Source organism: Pan troglodytes, chromosome 16 (genome assembly GCF_028858775.2).
Source record: "Pan troglodytes isolate AG18354 chromosome 16, NHGRI_mPanTro3-v2.0_pri, whole genome shotgun sequence".
Classification (NCBI taxonomy): Eukaryota; Metazoa; Chordata; class Mammalia; order Primates; family Hominidae; genus Pan; species Pan troglodytes.
In genome coordinates this window covers 77,345,692-77,366,509 of record NC_072414.2, presented here as the reverse complement: position 1 = coordinate 77,366,509, position 20,818 = coordinate 77,345,692, and the positions used below count along the sequence as shown (strand labels likewise).

The following is a 20,818-nucleotide window of genomic DNA, read 5'->3' as shown; positions in this document are numbered from 1 at the left end:
AAACTGATGGAAGAAATACTAGCCATTATTAACTATGAGGACCATATTGCAATTAGAAAAAAATTATTAATCTAAGTTTATAAATATGCAAAAATCCCATGTGCATGCAGCAAGGTTTAAAATGGAGAAAAACAAATACAGGTGATCTTTAGTGATTTTACCTTTATATCAAAATTTCAAAAATTCTTATAAAAATATTTTCTCAACACCTAAAATCTATTTTTCCAAACATCTGGTTTGCTCGCCATTCATTACCTGATCTACTGCAATAATATGCACACCTACTGCCATCCATCCTCTCATTCACCTACTCACTCAGTGAATATATTGGGCACTTACAGGGTTCCATCATCAGACCATTCCTATCTACCTACTGAGCCTATTGTAAAAGTTTATATGTACAAGTGTAAAATGTGTCATGCTTGTTAAAGTCTTTCTAGTAGAGTGTACAAGCAAAATGGACTTTCACTAAAAGCTTCTGTGTTAGGCTCCTTAAGAGTATTCAAAATTAGCTTATTTCCAGTCCTGCTGAGAGTACGACAGTCTCCTAAAAATCAGGAAATAAAGTCATTAAATTTAATAAATGGTAAACATTATAAAACAGAAATCTGGAGAAACAAGTAGTGTTGCCTAAAGAAAGTAGCACATGTATGTTCCCACAGTTTTAATTTCTCGTATTTGCCTGCCAACCATTTCCATATCTTGGCAGGTAGCTTTGGCACCTGCAAAACTATATTTTCAAGTGAACTACCATTCACCTAGTAAAAAGAGCTCTAAGGAAAAACCTGATTGCCTAGAAGTCCACTCAGAGGAAAATGAAATGTCACTTGCTCTGGAACAAACACAATTCTAAAACACAAAAGTGGGAGCATCACATAACCCTGTGGAATTTCTTGGCTTGCTGGTCTCAAATAATGCATGCTCCCAAAGAAGCCTCTGGCATTGAGCTGACCTTAAATGAAATTACTGTCCAGTGGTTTCCAAATCAAATCAGCTCTGAAATAAACTGGGTGGAAAAATTACCTAAACACAGCCTTTCAGATGTTATGGCCAAGAGAGATGTACACATATGACGTTTATGTTATTCATAATAAATGCTAACAGGGAGTCTGTAATGTTTTTATGTCTGGCAACAACTTTATCTTGAAGACTTGAGTGGATTATAAAATCTTTTCTGTTTTTTTTAGTTATCTTTGTACCATACAACTATTGATTTAAATATAGTAACACTATATTTAAATGGTACATATCATCGCCACTAAAATAGTTGTAAAAATACTCCTGATTAAATTTGGTTCTTGTTCTTTGGCAACAATCTCAGAAACTGTTGGTTCTTTCATTTTGTAAAGTTAAGCCAAACACAGACAAATATCCTTTTATGCCAGGAATTTAGTTCTAGTTGTTGCATATTTCTGTACCTGAAATGTGTGTCTTCCATTATTCCCAAAACCAATGAAAAAAACCTCTCAGTCCCCCTACGGCTACAACCTTAATGCTAGCTCTGATCTGTAAGTGGTAACATTTAATACTGCTAATACTGCTTTACAGGTCTCAGAATCTTTGGGGAAAGTCTTTCTTTTTCTGTTTTTGAGACAAGGTCTTGCTCTGTCACCCAGGCAGGAGTGCAGTGGTGTCATCTCAGCTCACTGCAACCTCTGCCTCCCAGGCTCACATGATCTGCCTGCCTCAGACCCCCAAGTAGCTGGGACTATAGGCGTACGCCACCATGCCCAGCTAACTTCTGTAGAGCCAGAGTTTCTCCATGTTGCCCAGGCTGATCTCAAACTCCTGAGCTCAAGTGATCCACCTGTGTTGGCCCTTCCAAAGTGCTGGGATTACAGGCATGAGCCACTGTGCCTGGCCAGGAAAGTTTTTTTTTTTTGAGACGGAGTCTCGCTCTGTTGCCCAGGCTAGAGTGCAATGGCGTGACCTCGGCTCACTGCAAGCTCCGCCTCCTGGGTTCAGGCCATTCTCCTGCCTCAGCCTTCCGAGTAGCTGGGACTACAGGCGCCCGCCACCAGGCCGGCCAATTTTTTGTATTTTTAGAGACAGGGTTTCACCGTGTTAGCCAGGATGGTCTCGATCTCCTGACCTTGTGATCCGCCCGTCTCAGCCTCCCACCAGGAAAGCATTTTTATGTTCTAATTATATCAAGGTTCATTGGAGGAGGGCGGGGACACACACATACAAAACACACACATACACATGCATATACTTAAAAATAAAAGCTTTCTGACTTACCATTAGTTGCTGTTGGATGTTCATAAGTTTAAAAATTGGTCCAGTGCAACTGTCTCCAGGAAGTGGGTGTTCATGATGTGAATCAGACTCAGAGGTTAATGTATAGATGTCCAACTCTCGATGATGCCTCACAGAACAGTCTCCATACGGTATTTCATAGGATAAACTGCTCCAGGAGTCTGGTTCTCCAGCATTCTCCCTACATGCAAGCATCTCTGGTTAATATATATATATTCTGCCTCCCAGGCATAGGCTTAACGTTCTAAGTCTTACTTCGTATTTCTAACCTGATTGTTCTTTGAGGTTCACCAGCAAAAATTAGTATATATACCTCCCAAATGATTCAGGCATATAACCAATAGCTCCATCCTCCTCACAAGAGATCACAAATGGGTTAAATGAAAACTGCAGGACTCCTAGCCCTAACAATGTTCTTTAGATCAAGATAAAGAGATGTCTGGGATCTAATAATAGTTAATATTATGCTAACAACCAAGTAATGAGGAAGTGCAAGGAAGATGGTTTTAGCCTGATTTTCAACAAAATCAAGGCTTATTAAGAGGTGCTCTTAAAATAAATTAGACCATACGCTAACTACAGTCAATTATAATGGCAAGAGAAGAACCACTCACTCCAACCCTTACAAGGGCACTCCAACTTTTCTAACAATAGGTGCAGAAAACACTCTCAAGATTATTGAAGTCAATTACACAAAGAAAAACTATTACAATGACATATTGTTCAACACTTGTCAATATAATTATCGTATCCTATTTGGAATAAAGCACTTGGTTCCAAGAACTTAAAGTTAAAATTCATAAAATTTAAAAAACAAGCAAGTTTGCTCAACTCATATCATTATAAACAAATATAACAACTTTCCACCATTATACGCCAACTGATTTGAACAAGGCAAGTGGGTTTCTCCTCTAAAGGCTACAGCACCTCCAATTCCACCCTTGCATCCAGAAGGCATACCCATGCCCGTAATGCCTGCTGTGATACCACACATAATCTGCGCTGTGCTTTTTTGCAGCAGATGAAAGAATCTTGGGGCATACAATAAACAGGGATGAGGCACACAATCATACCCCACACAATCTCATATTATTAACTATTGTACTTGAGCACGCATTTCAAGTGTTAAGCACCCTCTTCTACATTCAGCACAAATGTAAATGTCTGAAGCCCTAACCGTTGGTGTCACTATTCTTTCTCATTAGTCTGATACACAGTGTGGTATACAGAGTTAGAGATTTCTGGGTACAAAATTTTATCTCCTAACTATATGATGCTAGACAAATTTCTTAACTTTTCTGAGCCTTAATTTCATAATATGCAAACACAGATATTATAATCTAAGCACTGTTTTGAGAATTAGAGAAAATGTGCATAAAAAACTACATCTATGGTGTTTGACACAGAGAAATCACACACGGATACTGCCTATTCTTCCTCCTTCTACTCTTTCATTCGTTTAAAAATAATTCCTAGTAAGCCTTCCCTTCTTAAAAGTAGAAAAACATATCTACTTTTTTCTATTTTTCTACTTGTATCAGAAAATCCTACTTTCTCTGAAAGCTTTAAACATAATGAAAACACTCCTCAAACAGCATTCTGATAAGGTGCCTAGCAGCTCAAAGATCAGGCACAATAATAGATTATGCTTTCCATCAACCCTTTCCTCCTTATATGAAATGTTATTTTTCCTTTCCTTACAACATTAACACCTTTGAATATCCCATATCATATCTTATTTATTTATTTATTTATTTATTTATTTATTTATTTATTTATTTTTGAGACAGAGTCCCGCTCTGTCGCCAAGGCTGGAGTGCGGTGGTGCGATCTTGGCTCAATGCAACCTCTAACTCCCAGGTTCATCGATTCTCCTGCCTCAGCCTCCTGAGTAGCTGCGATTACAGGCGCGTCCCACCACGCCCAGCTAATTTTTTTGTATTTTTAGTAAGGACAGGTGTTTTGCCACATTGGCCAGGCTGATCTCGAACTCCTGACCTCAGGTGATCCACCCACCTTGGCCTCCCAACCTATATCACAGTTATTATAATCCCACCGAAGCAAACAATAGATTGGTAAAGTATCCCTGAGATTCTGGGAGGAAGGTTATATTTGAGATCATTATCATGTTTTGAAATAGAAGAAACTAAAGAATTAAGAAATTACAGACATGCTATCTAGCCACTGAAAAATATGAGAAAGATTACTTCAACTGTCTCTCCAGTTTTTTCTACTAAGTCACACCTGTCTGTCATTAACAATTCACCTGAGACTAATTGGAATTTTAAAGCTAAAAATATGCTACAGTGGCAGCCATAAAAAAGGATGAGTTCATGTCCTTTGTAGAGAAATGGATGAAGCTGGAAACCATCGTTCTCAGCAAACTAACACAGGAACAGAAAACCAAACACCACATGTTCTCACTCATAAGTGGGAGTTGAACAATAAGAACACATGGACACAGGAAGGGGAACATCACACACCGGGGTCGGTCAGGTGGTTGGGGGCTAGGGGAGGGAGAGCATTAGCAGAAATACCTAACGTAGATGACGGGTTGATGGGTGCAGCAAACCACGACGGCACGTATATACCTATGTAATAAACCTGCACGTTCTACACATGCATCCCAGAACTTACAGTGTAATAATAAAAAAAAAATTTTTTTTTAAGGCTACAGTGGAAAACGTATAAGGCAATGGAAAATCATGTACTGGCTGACGGTAATAATAATTAAGTGTACTCCAAAAACTACTATTACAACTTCCATACCCAAGAGTGGCTCCCCAAAAGCAGCTTAAAATAAGAATGGCATATGCTATACTACATGTTTTACATATTCTACTAAGTTGCTATACTCTGAGTGAAATGACCTCAAACAGAAAAGCACTTGTAAAATACTCTCGACAGTTCAAAGAAATGACTCAAGAAGTCAAATAGTGGGGAGACAACTTCTCTATCAATGTAGCTTTCAAGCCTACATTGACATAGTCACTAACATGCCTTATTGTGTGGCAGACATTAGTGGCATATCTGCTTAATCAGATTATCACATACAGACATATTCCAACAAAAAAGATCTCTGAAAACAAAACCTGCTTTATATACCACCACTGAGCATGACCCAAATATAACAAGATTAGAGGACACTGTTTGCCAAGGCAGGAGCAATTAAAAAGTGATACAGTCCATTCTCCATGAAATGGAGTATTCTACCAACCTTCTCAAAATTAAATTTGAGAATTTAATTCTCAAACTGTTCCATTTCTAATAGCTAAACCTTGGGAAATCCCTTTCTCTAACCACAGCCTACTTACCTTCTACCTCTCCCACTCTCACCTTCCAGAGGAATGTGCTTTTGTTGTCACAATTACCTCCAGGTACTAACCCTTCAATCTCCCAATTCATGTCCCTGGGGACTTTTGTTGCTTCCTCGTCCCTCTAGATACTAAAGATCAGTCATTGCAAGTATTTTCCCACTGGCTTCCATGAATATCTGTTGCTACTGACACTCTTCCAAACTCATTTCGCCTACAGGTCTGGGTAAGTCCCATCATCCATTCATTCAGCAAGTATGTATGTGCCAGGCACTATTTAAGGTACTGGTGAAGCAAACCAAAATCCCTGTTCTGTCGAACAAGGGAGACAACAGCAATCAAGATAAATAAGTAAAACACCTAGAAGATAGCAAGTGCTACAGAGATTAAAGCAGGAATGAAGGTTGCAATTTTAAATGTGGTGGATCAAGGGTGGCCTCATTAATGTGACATTTCAGAAAATACATTTCCTGCTCTGTGTTACCACCATATAAAACCTTTACTGGGTCCACTAGTAAAATCTCGCAAAACTCTATGCATAAGAATGTTTACTGCAACTTTTGGCACAACTTCATTAAAAACTGGAAGCAATCTAACCAGTTAGTAACTGAAGCGCTGATTGGTAAATTAAAGAACAGATCTATAGACTATTATGTAGCCATTAAAAATAACTGAAATAAAAGTTCAATAACATTGAAATCTACAAAGTCCCGTGAAATAAGCAAAATAAAAAGTAAAAAAAAAGTACATAAGTCTAGTCTGTAAAACGCACAAATATAAAAAGTATCAGCGTGGTTGAGATATACATTTTACCAATCTTTTTAATAATTGCTTCAAAAGGTCCATTCAGCGAGGCCTCATTGCTGCTCAGTAATCCTTTTACTCACCTGTACACTAATCTTCCCCCACTGGGATTAAAGTTTATATAATTTCCTCTAATGCCAAACATTAACCTTGCTTACTTCATTCTCAAAAGACCTTTTCTCCTTTCTCAGTGATAAGCTTGAGGCCATCTAATGTAAGCCAAAACAACTGTCATTACAAAAAACAACAACAACAATGCATTTCCCCACCTTCTCCAACTTCAGGATACCTCTTCTAGACTGAGGTTTTGCTCTGTTTCTTCCTGCCCTCCTTGGGTCCCTGCTTCAGTAAATCATCCCCTGGCTGCCTGCGGTTTTCCACCCACTTCTGGACTAGCTCCTTCCCCACTCCAGCGGTAGGAATCCTTATTCAACCCTGTCGATCAGTTCTCACCCAAGGAATATGGCCCCCAGGGGACATTTGACAATATCTGGAGACATCTTTGGTTGTCACAACTCAGGAGTAGGAGGGGATCCTACAAAGCACAGGACTGCTCCCTACAACAAAGAATTATCAGGCCCAAACTCGGTAGTGCTGGCATCCAGAAATCCTGCTGAACGCACTGAAACATGTTCTGTCTTCCTCTTCCCTTCAGGGAGTCTCACCATCTCTACCTCCTTTCCAGCCATTTCAACATTTTAAGGCTTTGTGATCTGGCTCCTACTCACTTTGGTTTTTGTTTTTTGAGACAGAGTCTCGTTCTGTCACCCAGGCTGGAGTGCAGTGGCGCGATCTCGGCTAACTGCAACCTCTGCCTCCCAGGTTCAAGAGATTCTCCTGCCTCAGCCTCCCAAGTAGCAGGGATTACAGGGCGTGTGCCACCACACTTGGCTAATTTTTCTATTTTTAGTAGAGATGGGGTTTTGCCATGTTGGCCAGGCTGGTCTTGAACTCCTGAACTCAGGTGATCCATCCTTCTCTACCTCCCAAAGTGCTGGGATTACAGGCGTCAGCCACCACACCTGGCCTCCTACTCACTCTGAATGCTACCAAAGCTTTGTCACAGGTATCCAGTGATAAGAAAATATCAAAATCCAGTGGCTTTTTTTTTTTTTTTTTTTTTGAGACAGAGTCTCGCTCTGTCGCCCAGCTGGAGTGCAGTGGCACAATCTCGGCTCACTGCAAGCTCCGCCTCCCAGGTTCACGCCATTCTCCTGCCTCAGCCTCCCAAGTAGCTGGGACTACAGGCGCCCGCCACCATGCCCAGCTAATTTTTTGTATTTTTAGTAGCAATGGGGTTTCACCATGTTAGCCAGGATGGTCTTGATCTCCTGACCTTGTGATCCACCTGCCTTGGCCTCCCAAAGTGCTGGGATTACACGCGTGAGCCACCACACCCGGCCCAGTGGCCTTTCTTTATCCCTGTCAACCCTGAGTTTTGCAGAATTTAAAAATGTTGATCTGGCTGGGCATGGTGGCTCACAGTTGTAATCCCAGCACTTTGGATCACCTGAGGTCAGGAGTTCAAGGCCAGCCTGGCCAACATGGCGAAACCCCCCCTCTACCAAAAATACAAAAATTAGCCGAGTGTAGTGGCGTGCACCTGTAATCCCAGCAACTCGGGAGGCTGAGGCAGGAGAATCGCCTGAACCCGGGAGGCAGAGGTTGCAGTGAGCTGAGATAGATGCATTGCACTGCAGCCTGGGCAACAAGAGTGAAACTCTGTCTCAAAAAAAAAAAAAAAGAAAAGAAAAAAACATGTTGATCTGATTCTTCTTTTAAAATGTATTCTTATTTGCCATCCACAAAAATCCATCCTATACATCTACTGTTTTCCCTGGCTCCTCTTCCTCATCTCCTAGAGGTGAACACATCAATTCTCTGCATTCAGTCCTCTTCTTTCATCTATCCTTTCCCACAGCCCCAATTCACCCCCACAATCTCTTTCTCTTGACTCAAAGTCTCTCTTAGTTCTGCACCAACACTTCCAACTACTTTATGAATGTCTTTACCAGGGTGTCTAATGGGCACCTTCAAATTTCAAACCTCAATTTTATGTTACTCCATAATCAAAAGCAGCAGCAATGCCAAACCTATTTCCACTTATGAAACCACTGTTATCCCTAGCAATACCACTTCCCTTGTTCAGAACATTCTGAACATGTTGACTTCATGTTTGCAATGCTTCCCCCATTCAGCTCCTTATTTCAAATCCTACAGGCACTGGTCTAGTTCAGACTTTGACTGAATTACCTGGACTCTTACAGCCACTCTTGTTATGGGGCAATTACCCTAGGGCCTTCACTACCCCCCAATCTATCAGAAACAACTGTTTCAAAGCAATAGTGACATCATTCTTTTGCTCAAAAGCTCTGTTCTACAAAACAAAACAACGTTTTTTTTGTTCTTTTTGTATTGAGAGTGAAATACATGTGTGCCTGTATCACCTAGGCTTTCTCTCTTCATCATAACCTTAATTCTGCAAAGCATCCTATCTCTACTGTATAGATATATAAAGCAAAGAGCCACAGAACTTCATGACCAAGGTCACCCAGCTAATAAGCAGAGCCAGAATACTATCTCTTTCTACTCTACCACAGTGCCTCTACAGGCCATGCCACACCAGCAACTCTTCTGCCGGGCCATCACCATTCTCCGTATTCACCGATGTTCTTTTCCAGCCACAATTAATCTTCTTATACCCCATTCTGCAGCCAAACTGTAAATGTGCATTCCTCAAAGACACCTCATCATCCAGGGATTCCAGCCTATCCAAAACCCACCCAACTTTCGGTCTGGCTTACTGATCGCTTTTCCATTCTTTTCTCTATGGACATAGGATCTTTCCCCCCCTCCTTATTATATTACTCTCTTGTGACTTTTTTTTTCCTTTTTTCTTTTTTTTTGATAGAGGGTCACTCATGCTGGAGTGTGCTGGTGCAATCTCAGCTCACTGCAGCCTCAACCTCTGGGGCTCCAGTGATCCTCCCACTTCAGCCCCCTGAGTAGCTGAGACTACAGGCACGCACCACCATACGAGCTAATTTTTGGATTTTTCCTAGAGACACGGTTTTGTCATGTTGCCCAGGCTGGTCTTGAACTCCTGGACTTAAGCAATCTGCCTGCCTCAAGCAATCTGCCTGCCTCAGTCTCCCAAAGTGCTGGGATTACAGGCGTGAGCCACTGCGCCTGGTCTCTACTGGCTTTAAAAAATACACACACACACACACACACACACACACACCTCTTTGGGCTATTTAATAGGTATTTATATACTTTTCTCAGCTCTCTGACTAGAACAGAAGCTCCGTATTAGGTGTGGGACAGTGTCTGCTGGAGTTGCATTTTACTGAGGGTTTAAGATCCAAAGTTGGTACATAATATAAAAATACGAGTAAACAAAGAATTTCTCTTTATCACTTTTTTTTGGCCAGTTAACAAATAAAATCTTGGCCTAACATTTTTGGGCCATGTTACATAAAAACTACACATCTCCAAACAACAGCATCACAAAGCAGAACCGGACATGCACACAGAAGAGGAATGTGGGAATGGAGACCGATGTGGTTACAAACTGACTTCTCAACATAGAAAATGAGTATTTAGCTTAGTGTCTGCCCCTCTTCCCCAAATGCACATGCACACAGCTTGTCCTTTTCTCTTCATAATAATTATAATTTTGTTAATGGGTACAAGGTACATTATTTAGGTGATGGTTATACTAAAAGCCTACAGTCACCACTACTACAAAATATGTCCATGTAACAAAACCGCACTTGTGGCTGGGCATGGTGGCTCACGCCTGCAATCTCAGCACTTTGGGAGGCCGAGGTGGGTGGATCACAAGGTCAAGAGATCCAGACCATCCTGGCCAACATGATGAAACCCCGTCTCTACTAAAAATACAAAAATTAGCTGGGTGTGGTGGTACACGCCTGTAGTCCCAGCTACTCGGGAGGCTGAGGCAGGAGAATCGTTTGAACCCGGGAGGTGGAGGTTGCAGTGAGCCGAGATCACACCATTGCACTCTAGCCTGGCGACAGAGCGAGACTCCATCTCAAAAAAACAAAAAACAAAAACAAAAAACTGCACTTGTATCTCTTAAATATATACAAATATTTTAAAAGTTACAATTTTGGTAGGATCAGTATTCAGTATCTACATTACTATGCATCTAGAAATGTTGTACACAGGTGATCTAAGTAATATACTATGATTACTTGCCTTACTTGTACAAATTATTTTTCTCTTGAATAAAGTCAGTCATTTTCGGTCAGGCACAGTGGCTCACGTCTGTAATCCCAGCACTTTGGGAGGCCGACGCAGGCAGATCACGAGGTCAGGAGATTGAGACCATCCTGGCTAACTGGGAAACCCCGTCTCCACCAAAAAAATACAAAAAATTAGCCAGGTGTGGTGGCACGCACCTGTAATCCCAGCTACTCAGAAGTCTGAGGCAGAAGAATCGCTTGAACCCAAGAGGCAGAGGTTGCAGTGAGTCGAGACTGCGCCACTGCACTCCAGCCTGGGCAACAGAGCGAGACTCCATTTAAAAAAAAAAAAAAAAAAAAAAAGTAAGTTATTTTCTTTTTTCTAATTACTCCCAACTAAAACTTTGTTTTAATGGTCTAGCCTCATAAACTAATATTAAAAGACCATTCAATGAAACATTTACTGAACACCTATTAAGTGGTAGGCACTATGCTAGAGGCTAGAGCTACAAAGATACATGACATCTGTCTCAACATTAATGTCTCAATATTAATTACTGTTAGCCACAGTTTGGCTTACTGAAGTTATTGCCACCTTCATAGATGCAAAACAGCAGGAAAGAATGTATGAGGAGTTTTACCCTTATATGTGTGGCATCTTATGCACTAAATATAGCATATTTCATCAAAATTAAGATGCTATTACTTGTAAAGGCACCATCATCTTATGTACCACTAAGGCAAAAAACTGTTGCAAATTAAATTATGATAAAATGGTATAACAGCATTGATCAAAATGTACCTGATTTGAGATGAACATTTGAAGACACTGTAATAGAGTATAAATAAAGTGAATTGTCTCTCTGTAGCACTGGTAGTGATAGTACAAATAGTTCACATGAACCATTAGTTCCAACATCATCTGCTTCACAGTATGCTCTAACTTAATGTTACCATGCACCAATGTTACCATGCACCTGTGTTCCCAAAGTATGCAACCAATGGACAGCAAACACCTGTGAATAAAGCAGCTCAGAGGCTTTATATAGAGCTGCAAGGAACCTGAGAGACCATGGCTTGGTACAATTTCACAAATACAACTAAGACACTAGTTTTCAAACTTCTAAGTAGCTGCATGTTTTCAGATAAAATCATATGCAGAAATAGAGTGGCTATGTGTGACAGGACCAGTAGAGGGAAGGAAAGGCAAGGCGCTGCTCTCTCTCTGTCCACTCTCCTTCTTAGGTGAACTATGAGGCCCATACCTAGAATCCTAGGTGTATCTGAATGCTCTGCAATTCTAGCACAGAATTTCTTTATGTACTACTACCACATTTCCATTTTAAATCCATCTTCCGCATTCAGTCTCCTTTAGACTTGTAAAATAACTACTCAGCATTCTCTTGATTGGAAGCCCTTCCTACATCTACAGTTGGTAATTAAGTTGTCCGTCAGCCTTGTGTTTCTGCCATAAAGAGGACTATGGCTGGGTATCTAAAATTTACCTTGAAAAATGTGAACAAAGATTATATTGTAACCAAATCAGGCCTTGCAGGACAGGAAAGCATAACCAAACGCACTAGAAATTCTGGTTGTTTCAGTTGGTGAATTAAGAGGCACCATAGCCTCAGCTGACACTTTAAAAAACCAGAAAAAAACAAGTGAAAGAAAGATCTGTAGATGAAGGAATGTAAATACTGCAGGAAGGTCCATAGAGATTTCTACTGCCTTCTGATTTTTTTTTTTTAATTCCAATGAGGAAACTATCACCCTGAATAAACGAAATGGTACTTTACCACCAATTGTGGCAATGATGCAGTACAGGCATTGTTTCATTACTACTACATCAGACAGTGTTAAAGTCTCTTAGATCAACCCGATTTCAAAACAGACTTTAAGATATGAAAAGCTGACAATATGATTACCTTGAAATTTTCAATCTTCCTGTCATGAGGTAATTAATATTGTTTTTAAACATCCTTTGGGAGCCCTGAATTGTATCTAGTTTCCAGCACACTTCCAGGAGCAGTCTCTCTTGTGAGCTCAGCAAGACTTGCTGAACTGCACTATAACAATCTTACTCATCTGGAAGCCCCATTGAGAACCAGGACCGTGTATCTCCTGACCTGCTGATCTCCACCACTCAGCACAATCTCTTGACATACACAGTTACTCAAGTATTTGTTGGGATTTCACTCCAGGGCAGAAGAGTACAAATATTCTTCTCTTTTACTCACAATGTTTAAGATGGTTTGAGATCACCACTCTCTGAAGAGACAGATAATCTAAGGAAGTAATTCTAGTACAACCAAATGTAGTGGCAGTAATGGCTCAAAAGGCACAGGTGGCAAAGGAGACTAAACATAACAACTAAATCCAGTGTGTGATCCAGATCAGGAGGAAAAATACTTAAAAGAACACTATTAAGCAGATGGTGAAAAGAAGAATATAAACTACTATATATTAGATTACTGTATTAATGATAAATTACTAATTTTGATAAATGCACTGTTACTGTATTGACTGTCCTTGTTCTTAGGAAATATATGCTGAAATATTTAGGAACAGAAGGTCATGATTCTGCAACTTACTCTCAAAGACTTCAGTAAAATTCTATATATGTATATATATACACACACAGATAAAGCAAATGTAACCAAATGTTAAGAATCGGAGAATTTGGATGAAGGATATATAGGAGTTCACTGCACTTTTCTTGCATCTTTTCTGAGTTCAAAATTTTTCAAAATACAAAGTTAAATGTAAAACATTTTAATAAAAGCAGAGGTGAAAATTGCTTCATTCTTCTGTTATTATTATTTACTAAAGGTAGGGAAGAAACTAGTATTATTTGAGTATCTACTTAAACAGATACTGACAGAAAATTTTAAGTACACTAATTTAATCCTCTTATCAGTCCTTCAAAGTGGTAGTATTCCAGTCTCAGAGATGAGGAAATTGAGAACAGAAATATTAACATATTTGTTCAAGGTATACACATACATTAGCAGTTTGATAAACCTCAGTTCAAAATCAAACTTTACCACTTACAAGAAGTTAGAACTTGAGCTAGATACTTAACCTCTTTGAGCATGCATCTTGACCTATAAAAAATGTAACAGTCCTTTTAAAAGGTTGCTGTGAAAAAGCAAAGAAAGTTGTTGTGGAAATTAATGAGGATAGTAAATAAATTATTTAATAATGCCTGGCACACAGTAGGCAGTCAATAAATACTAGCACACTCTTACTTAGCACATTGCTAACAAGTAATAGATTTGAATCCAGGTTGGGCTGCTCCCAAAGCCTGTGCTCTCCCCCTTATATAATGCTGCACTACTTTAAGTGGAAAGGGCTGGCTTTTGTAGGAACAGTTCATGCGGTGCCCACAGCAGGAAGTATTCAGGGTAATTTGAAGGCAACAAGGAGCAAAGAGGTCTTTAAGAGAAAAAATTTTTTATGAGTCAAAGGAATGTTCCTTCCAAGTAGAACATTTCTCAACACACATTCTCTGATAAAAAGTTCCAAAGTCCACCATCTGCTACATTGATCAACAGAATAGTGAGCGTTGAAGAGACTGACAAAATGTTGGACAAACTGCCTAGCCCAAATTCTCATTCTCCGTCTTAAAAAAAAAAAAAAAAAACAAGCACATTCTACTCAAATGAGGGACAATATTGATTCCAACAGGCTGGAAAATGGCATGCCCACATTGCTCACCATATTGTTCACAAAATTGACACCAACCTACCTTTTCCTACGAGGAAAAAAATACCAATTCACTACAAATTCATCTAATTATGTTCAACTGAGACTTCCCTAGAGGCTAAATCATAGTGTGGTATGGGAAAAGTACAGGTGCTGAAGTCTGAATAGAATCCCATTTATACCATGGTCTGATCTAAGACAAATTATTTCGCTTCTATGAGCCAGAGTTTTTTATCTGTTTAAAGAAAAGTGGGGGCCAGGTGCAGTGGCTCACACGTGTAATCCCAGCACCTTGGGAGACCGAAGCAGGTGGATCACCTGAGGTCAGGAGTTTGAGACCAGCCTGGCCAATATGGTGAAACCCTATCTCTACTAAAAATACAAAAAAAAAAAAAAAAAAACCTGCTGGGCGTGGTGGCGCATGCCTGTAATCCCAGCTACTCAGGAGGCTGAGGCAGGAGAATCGCTTGAACCCAGGAGGCAGAGGTTGGAGTGAGCCGAGATCGCGCCATTGCACTCCAGTGTGGGCAACAAGAGGGAAACTCGGTCTCAAAAAAAAAAAGAAAAGAAAGAAAAGGAAAGTGGGATAACAGCAGTTTTCTTACAGAGGCTCAAGGATTAAGATATAAGGACAGAGATATATATGTGTGTGTATATATATATATATATATATTTTTTTTTTTTTTTTTTTTGAGGCAGATTCTCACTCTGTCACCCAGGATGGAGTGCAGTGGCAGGATCTCAGCTCACTGCAACCACCACCTTCCAGGTACAAGCGATTCTCCCACCTCAGCCTCCCAAGTAGCTGGGATTACAGGCGCTTGCCACCACGCCCGGCTAATTTTTGTATTTTTAGTAGAGACGGGGTTTCGCCATGTTGGCCAGACTGGTCTCAAACTCCTGACCTCAGGTTATCCACACGCCTCGGCCTCCCAAACTGCTGGGATTACAGGTGTGAGCCACCACGCCCGGCCGAGATATATATTCTTAATATGCATACTACTAGTAAGTACTCATTAAATACTGGTTTCTATTTCCACAACATAACCACTTCCTTTAATTGTTAATATTTATCAACTGCTTAACAATGTATCAGATATTGAACTGTGCATTTGGTACACATCATCTCATTTACTCTCATAATCATTCTGTGAAGGAGAATATTATTACCATAATTTGCAGGTCAGGAAACTGAAGTTGTGAGAAATGTAGTAACTTGCCTAACAGCTACTAAGTAATGGAGCCAGCCAGCATTTGGATCAACAATCTAAACCAAAACACAAACCTACCTCTGCTGCCTATTTTGTAGCAGAGAATGCAGACAGACGAAACTAAAAATATAAATAATTTTTAAAATACACATTTTGAGAGACTAGTGTGCAAGTTCTAGATCATTGTGTACTACGGATATGGGTACAGAAGTTAGTAGTCCATGGCGTCTATGGTCATTTTTCTCTTGCTTTTCATCCTGAGGGGCTACTTCACTCCCTTTCTCAATGAGTCCATAACTTCTGGAATACTACATCACTCCAATAGCCAAAGTTGTATTTTTTAGTCCTACCTTACTGTACTGCTTTCAAGATCTCGAAAAAAGTGATTGTCAGCATACTGCCACTATATTAGTTATACATGCATCGATATCTAATATACCAACATTCACAAGATTAGTAAAAATTAAAGTTAAATCAATTTTATACTAGATAGACGTATAAATTTATTGATGTGATCAAGGTATTTAGTTGGTTCCTCTTACTGAATCAGATTTAAGCCACCAACCTGATTCAACAAATAAATCAATTTTCAGATGCAATGTTAAGCTCAATCTCACTAAAGTAACCTTTTAACCTTAGCTGCACTTTGAAATTGCCTGGAGAGCTTTTAAAAATCCTTATATCCAGAGGCTGGGCATGGTGGCTCACGCCTGTAATCCCAGCACTTTGGGAGGCCAAGGCAGGTGGATCACCTGAGGTCAGGAGTTCGAGACCAGCCTGGCCAATGCGGTGAAACCCCGTCTCTACTAAAAATACAAAAATTAGCCAGGTGTGGTGGCAGGCGCCTGTAATCCCAGCTACTTGGGAGGCTGAGGCAGGAGAATCACTTGAACCTGGGGGGCGGAGGATGCAGTGAGCCAAGATTGCGCCATTGCACTCCAGCCTAGGCGGCGAGTCAAACTCCGTCTTAAAAAAAAAAAAAAAAAAAATCCTTACATCCAGATGGCATATCACATCTATTAAATCAAAATCTCTAGAGGTGGTCCTCAGGCATGAGTGTTTTTTAAAGCTCCTGCAGAGACTTTAATGTGCAGCCAAGGTTGTAAAACACTGCATTAAAGTAACCTACAGGTGGCAGTTACTTAAAAAAGAAAAGCAGAGTTAATACTGGCCACATTGCAATGAATATGGGAGTTGTAAACATCATTTCCTTTGACCTAATTATACAATTCCTTGAAATTTAGCCTAAGGAAATAATTTAACAGAAGCAAAAAATCAGTAGGTAAAAGATAAGGCTCACTCTAGCACTCACTAGTTTTAATTTTTTTAAAAATCAGAAATTGATATTCAATATTAGTTGAATAATTTAAATACTCATAATAAAAGAGGGCCTCAAAAATATTTATAAAGACCATAGAAATAGATTAAAATATGACAAAGTGAAACTATCAGACTACAAAACGGAGTATCAGCTACAACTGTTATTAAAAATTCCATACAATGTGGGAGGTAATATCTGATAATAAAATAAACCTGTCTTATGCAGGTGCATCATGAATATTATTATGTACAACTTAATTATTAAAAATAAATAAATAGGCTGGGTGCAGTGACTCACACCTGTGTTCCCAGCACTTTGGGAGGCTGAGGTGAGAAGACTGCTTGAGGCTAAGAGTTCAAGACCAGGCTGGGCAAAACAGGGAGACCACCCCCACTCTCTCCAAAAAAAAATTAGCCCAGCCTGGTGGTGCACACCTGTAGTCCTAGCTACATGGGAGGCTGAGGCGAGTGGTCAAGGCTGCAGTGAGCTATGGTCTCACCACAGCACTCTAGACTGAGTGACAGACCAGCGAGAGGAAGAATTAATTGATTATTTTATTTTTACTGTTGTTTTTTTTTTTAGGTGGAGACAGCAGGTATCACAGGAGCTCCTTGAAACGAACACAGGAGTAATAAACCATGACGCAGACATCTGAGCTTAGGCTCCAATGCAGTTATATTTAGTTCACACTAGACCAACACCAACATCAAATAGATCCTCATCTAAGAAACAATCCCAGATCATCTTTACTCACTCAGTAATGTACTTTTTCTTTTCCAACCTTCTCACTCCCCAGATGACTTAGAGCATCTAAGTGATTATAAGTTATAAGTGAATAAATAAAGCAGGGGTCCCCAACTCCCAGGTCACAAACCAGTACCAGTCTATGGCGTGTTAGGCCACACAGTAGGAGGTAAGTGCAGGCTAGAGAGTGAAGCTTCATCTGTATTTACAGCTGCTCCCCACTGCTTGCATTACCACCTGAATTCCGCCTCCTGTCGGATCAACGGTGGCTCTAGATTCTCACAGGAGCGTGAACCCTATCGTGAACTGCGTATGCGAGGGATCTAGGCTCCTTATGTGAATCTAATGTTTGATGATCTGTCACTGTCTCCCATCACCCCCTGATGGGACTGTTTAGCTGCAGGAAAACAAGCTCAGGGCTCCCACTAACTCTACATTACGGTGAGTTGTAGAATTATTTCATTATATATTACAGAGCAGTAATAACAGAAATAAAGTGCATGATAAATGTAATGCGCTTGAATCATCCCCTCAACCATCACATCCCCTCCTCCCACAGGTCCATGAAAAAACTGTCTTCCACAAAACCAGTCCCTGGTGCCAAAAAAAATTGGGGACCACTGAAATAGAGATTTCTATTTAAATATTATTTAAATTTGTATTTATACACAAACTAGGTTGATCTATGTCAGAACTTGTGTTGTCTCTGTCTATTCCATGACAGTTATTGGCTTACTAGCTACTTAACTGTCTTCTGTTTAACCAGTGCTTCACGCCACTTAGTGAGGCTGAGAAACACAGGCCCCTGAAAATTATTTTGAAAGCAACAACATTACCACTGTTGACCAAGATCAACAACAGTGGTAATGAGAACAGGAAAAAAGAGAACTGCTTACAAAATAAGCTGAAACTTGGAAAGAATGATATAACTGAATAAAGTAATTTCAAACTGATGACAGAAAAAAAAGTCAAATTTCCAAGAAATGAGGGGGAGGGGACGGCAAAGGGAGGGAGGAGGAGGAGGGAGGGGAAAGGGAAGGGAGGAGTACACACTCATCTTTAAAATGTCAAAAAGTTTCTTTAGCTTTCTCGTGGGGCAAAAACACAAAACAAAATCAAACAGAAACCCTGTAGGATTACCAATTTAAATAACAGAATCAGGAGAGAAAGGAATGCACATCCATTTCTTCCAGTTTTATTTCTGAAGATCATGAGAAACTTAAATATGATAGAAAGATTAAGAACTAAATATGAACCCAAAACTCCAGTGTAATGGTGAACGTTAAAATCAGCTGATTAACAAGCTTCCAACTTAATGGAGAAGCGATGTGTTCCATACTTACAGAAACTGGTAACTTTAATCACAAAGAAGTCATCACTCTGTAAACTAGCTTTTCCAGTTCAGAAAAAAGACACATTTTTGCTCATTTGTCTAGGCAGGACCCCCATCTTCAGGCATGAAGTTCACATAACTATGTGTGAGGTTAACATCACTAAAATTCAAGAAAAGAACCCATACTCAACAAGTCCAATAAGCTTCTAATGACCTTGTGTATTTTTATATAGCCCACTGACCTGATTTGGCACTTTTCGTAAGTTATAATTAAAGTTGATTAATCCTATTTAAAAACAGTTACATTAATAAAATAGGTCCTCATAAAGAGATAATGTCTTCTGGACAAACTAGATGTGACTTTTCTCATGTTTCTCCTGTAATTTGCTGCTTTTGCAGAAACATATAACATTGATTTACTCTCCCTCATAATAGCACTGCACAATAAACAGGTAAGGTGGGTCAGAGAACTTCTCAAATTACTTACAAGCGATCAGATTTTTTTTTAACTTTTCAATTCATCACTGAAGCAAAGATTCTAAAAATGAACTACTGGAAAAATGAAATTTAATGTGCACAGATTCTGGGGAGAAAAACTACCGGCAGAAGAGATAAGAGGCATAGCATAGATAGGAATATGGCATGTGGTATAAGCTATAGACCCATTGGACAAGGTTTCATTTTCTCCCAAAGGTAAACTTCATATAGGCCTGAGCAAAGCTGAAAACCAATTGAACAATAGCAAGAGTATTTTAAAAGTTCAGTCCCACCCAGTCTTTATTACTGTTGTTATTGCTATTAAAATCAAAAGTATCCAAATATCAGCTCTAACAGTCATGTTCTAAAGAGGTTCTGTCGTGTGGGCATGGGGGCTCATGCCTGTAATCCAGCATTTTAGGAGGCTGAGGCAGGCAAATCACTTGAGTCCAGGAGTTTGAGATCAGCCTGGGCAACATACAAGACCTCATCTCTACACAAAATTTTCAAAAGTTAGCCAGGTGCGTTAGTTAGTGGTGGTGCGTGCCTGTAGTCTCAGCTACTGCGGAAGTTGAGGTAGGATGTCGAGGCTACAGTGAGCCATGACTGGGCCACTGCACTCCAACCTGGGCAACAGAATGAGACCTTATCTCAAAACAAACAAACAAAACACAAAAAAAAACCACACCCAACAAAAACGACAACAAAAGAAGCTCTATAATTTGTTGAAATGATTTCCCTGAATCAAATGTGAAATATCAGGAACAAATCACAGTACATAATAAATATAACACGATTGTAAAAAGCTGTATTCAGTTTTTCAGAGCATTTTCATCATAAATATCTTATTTAATCTTCCAAGTAACAAGGCCAAGGTTCTGCATATAGATAGCGTTTGGGCAAATCAACCAAGGCTTCACAGAGCTAAGGGCTGAAATGAGGGCTAAAAAATAAATTTTAAAATTCATTCCAAGCAATCTGTTTATTCTAAAGCAATTTAGTGTAGTAATTTATGTGGATTAATGAGCAGAAAGAAAAGATAAAAGCAAAATGTTTCTTTAGATCACATTTTAAAATGGCACTAAGAGGTATTCTACTGAACACTCACACCTTAAACAACAAAACCACTTCAAATGCACATATTCTCTAAAAGGAAGTGTATACACAAAAATCCCAGAAGACGTTTACAGCAAAATTGTGTAGAGAATTTTTATTTACTCTGTATGTATTCTAAAACACAAATCCAAATCTTCACTTAAGGAAAATGAAACAGGTGCTTATGGTAGAAAATGTCTTCGACTGGAAATGGCGGCTTCTTCTGAAGAGCTTTCTGAGGAGGTGACCTAACAACTGACCTGAGTGGTATGAAAGAGCCAGCATGCAGAGTTAGGGAACAAGAACATCAGGCAATGTGTACAGCAAGTACAAAGATCCTGAGG

The 20,818-nt window shown here is 39.7% G+C and overlaps 1 protein-coding gene across 49 annotated transcripts in view; it reads right to left on the bottom strand.

Annotated features, from left to right (window-relative positions):
- The window catches only part of AKAP13 (A-kinase anchoring protein 13), a 373,116-nt gene that overhangs the window by 170,526 nt on the left and 181,772 nt on the right, over window positions 1-20,818 (bottom strand). For all 49 annotated transcript variants that reach the window (XR_010151481.1, XR_010151483.1, XR_010151482.1 and 46 more), the window contains one exon: window positions 2,242-2,440. Coding sequence is in view for 45 of the 49 variants with exons in the window: in XM_054667098.2 (XP_054523073.1) it covers window positions 2,242-2,440 (199 nt within the window). In the remaining 4 variants the exon portion in view is untranslated. The remainder of the gene's footprint in view (window positions 1-2,241; window positions 2,441-20,818) is intronic.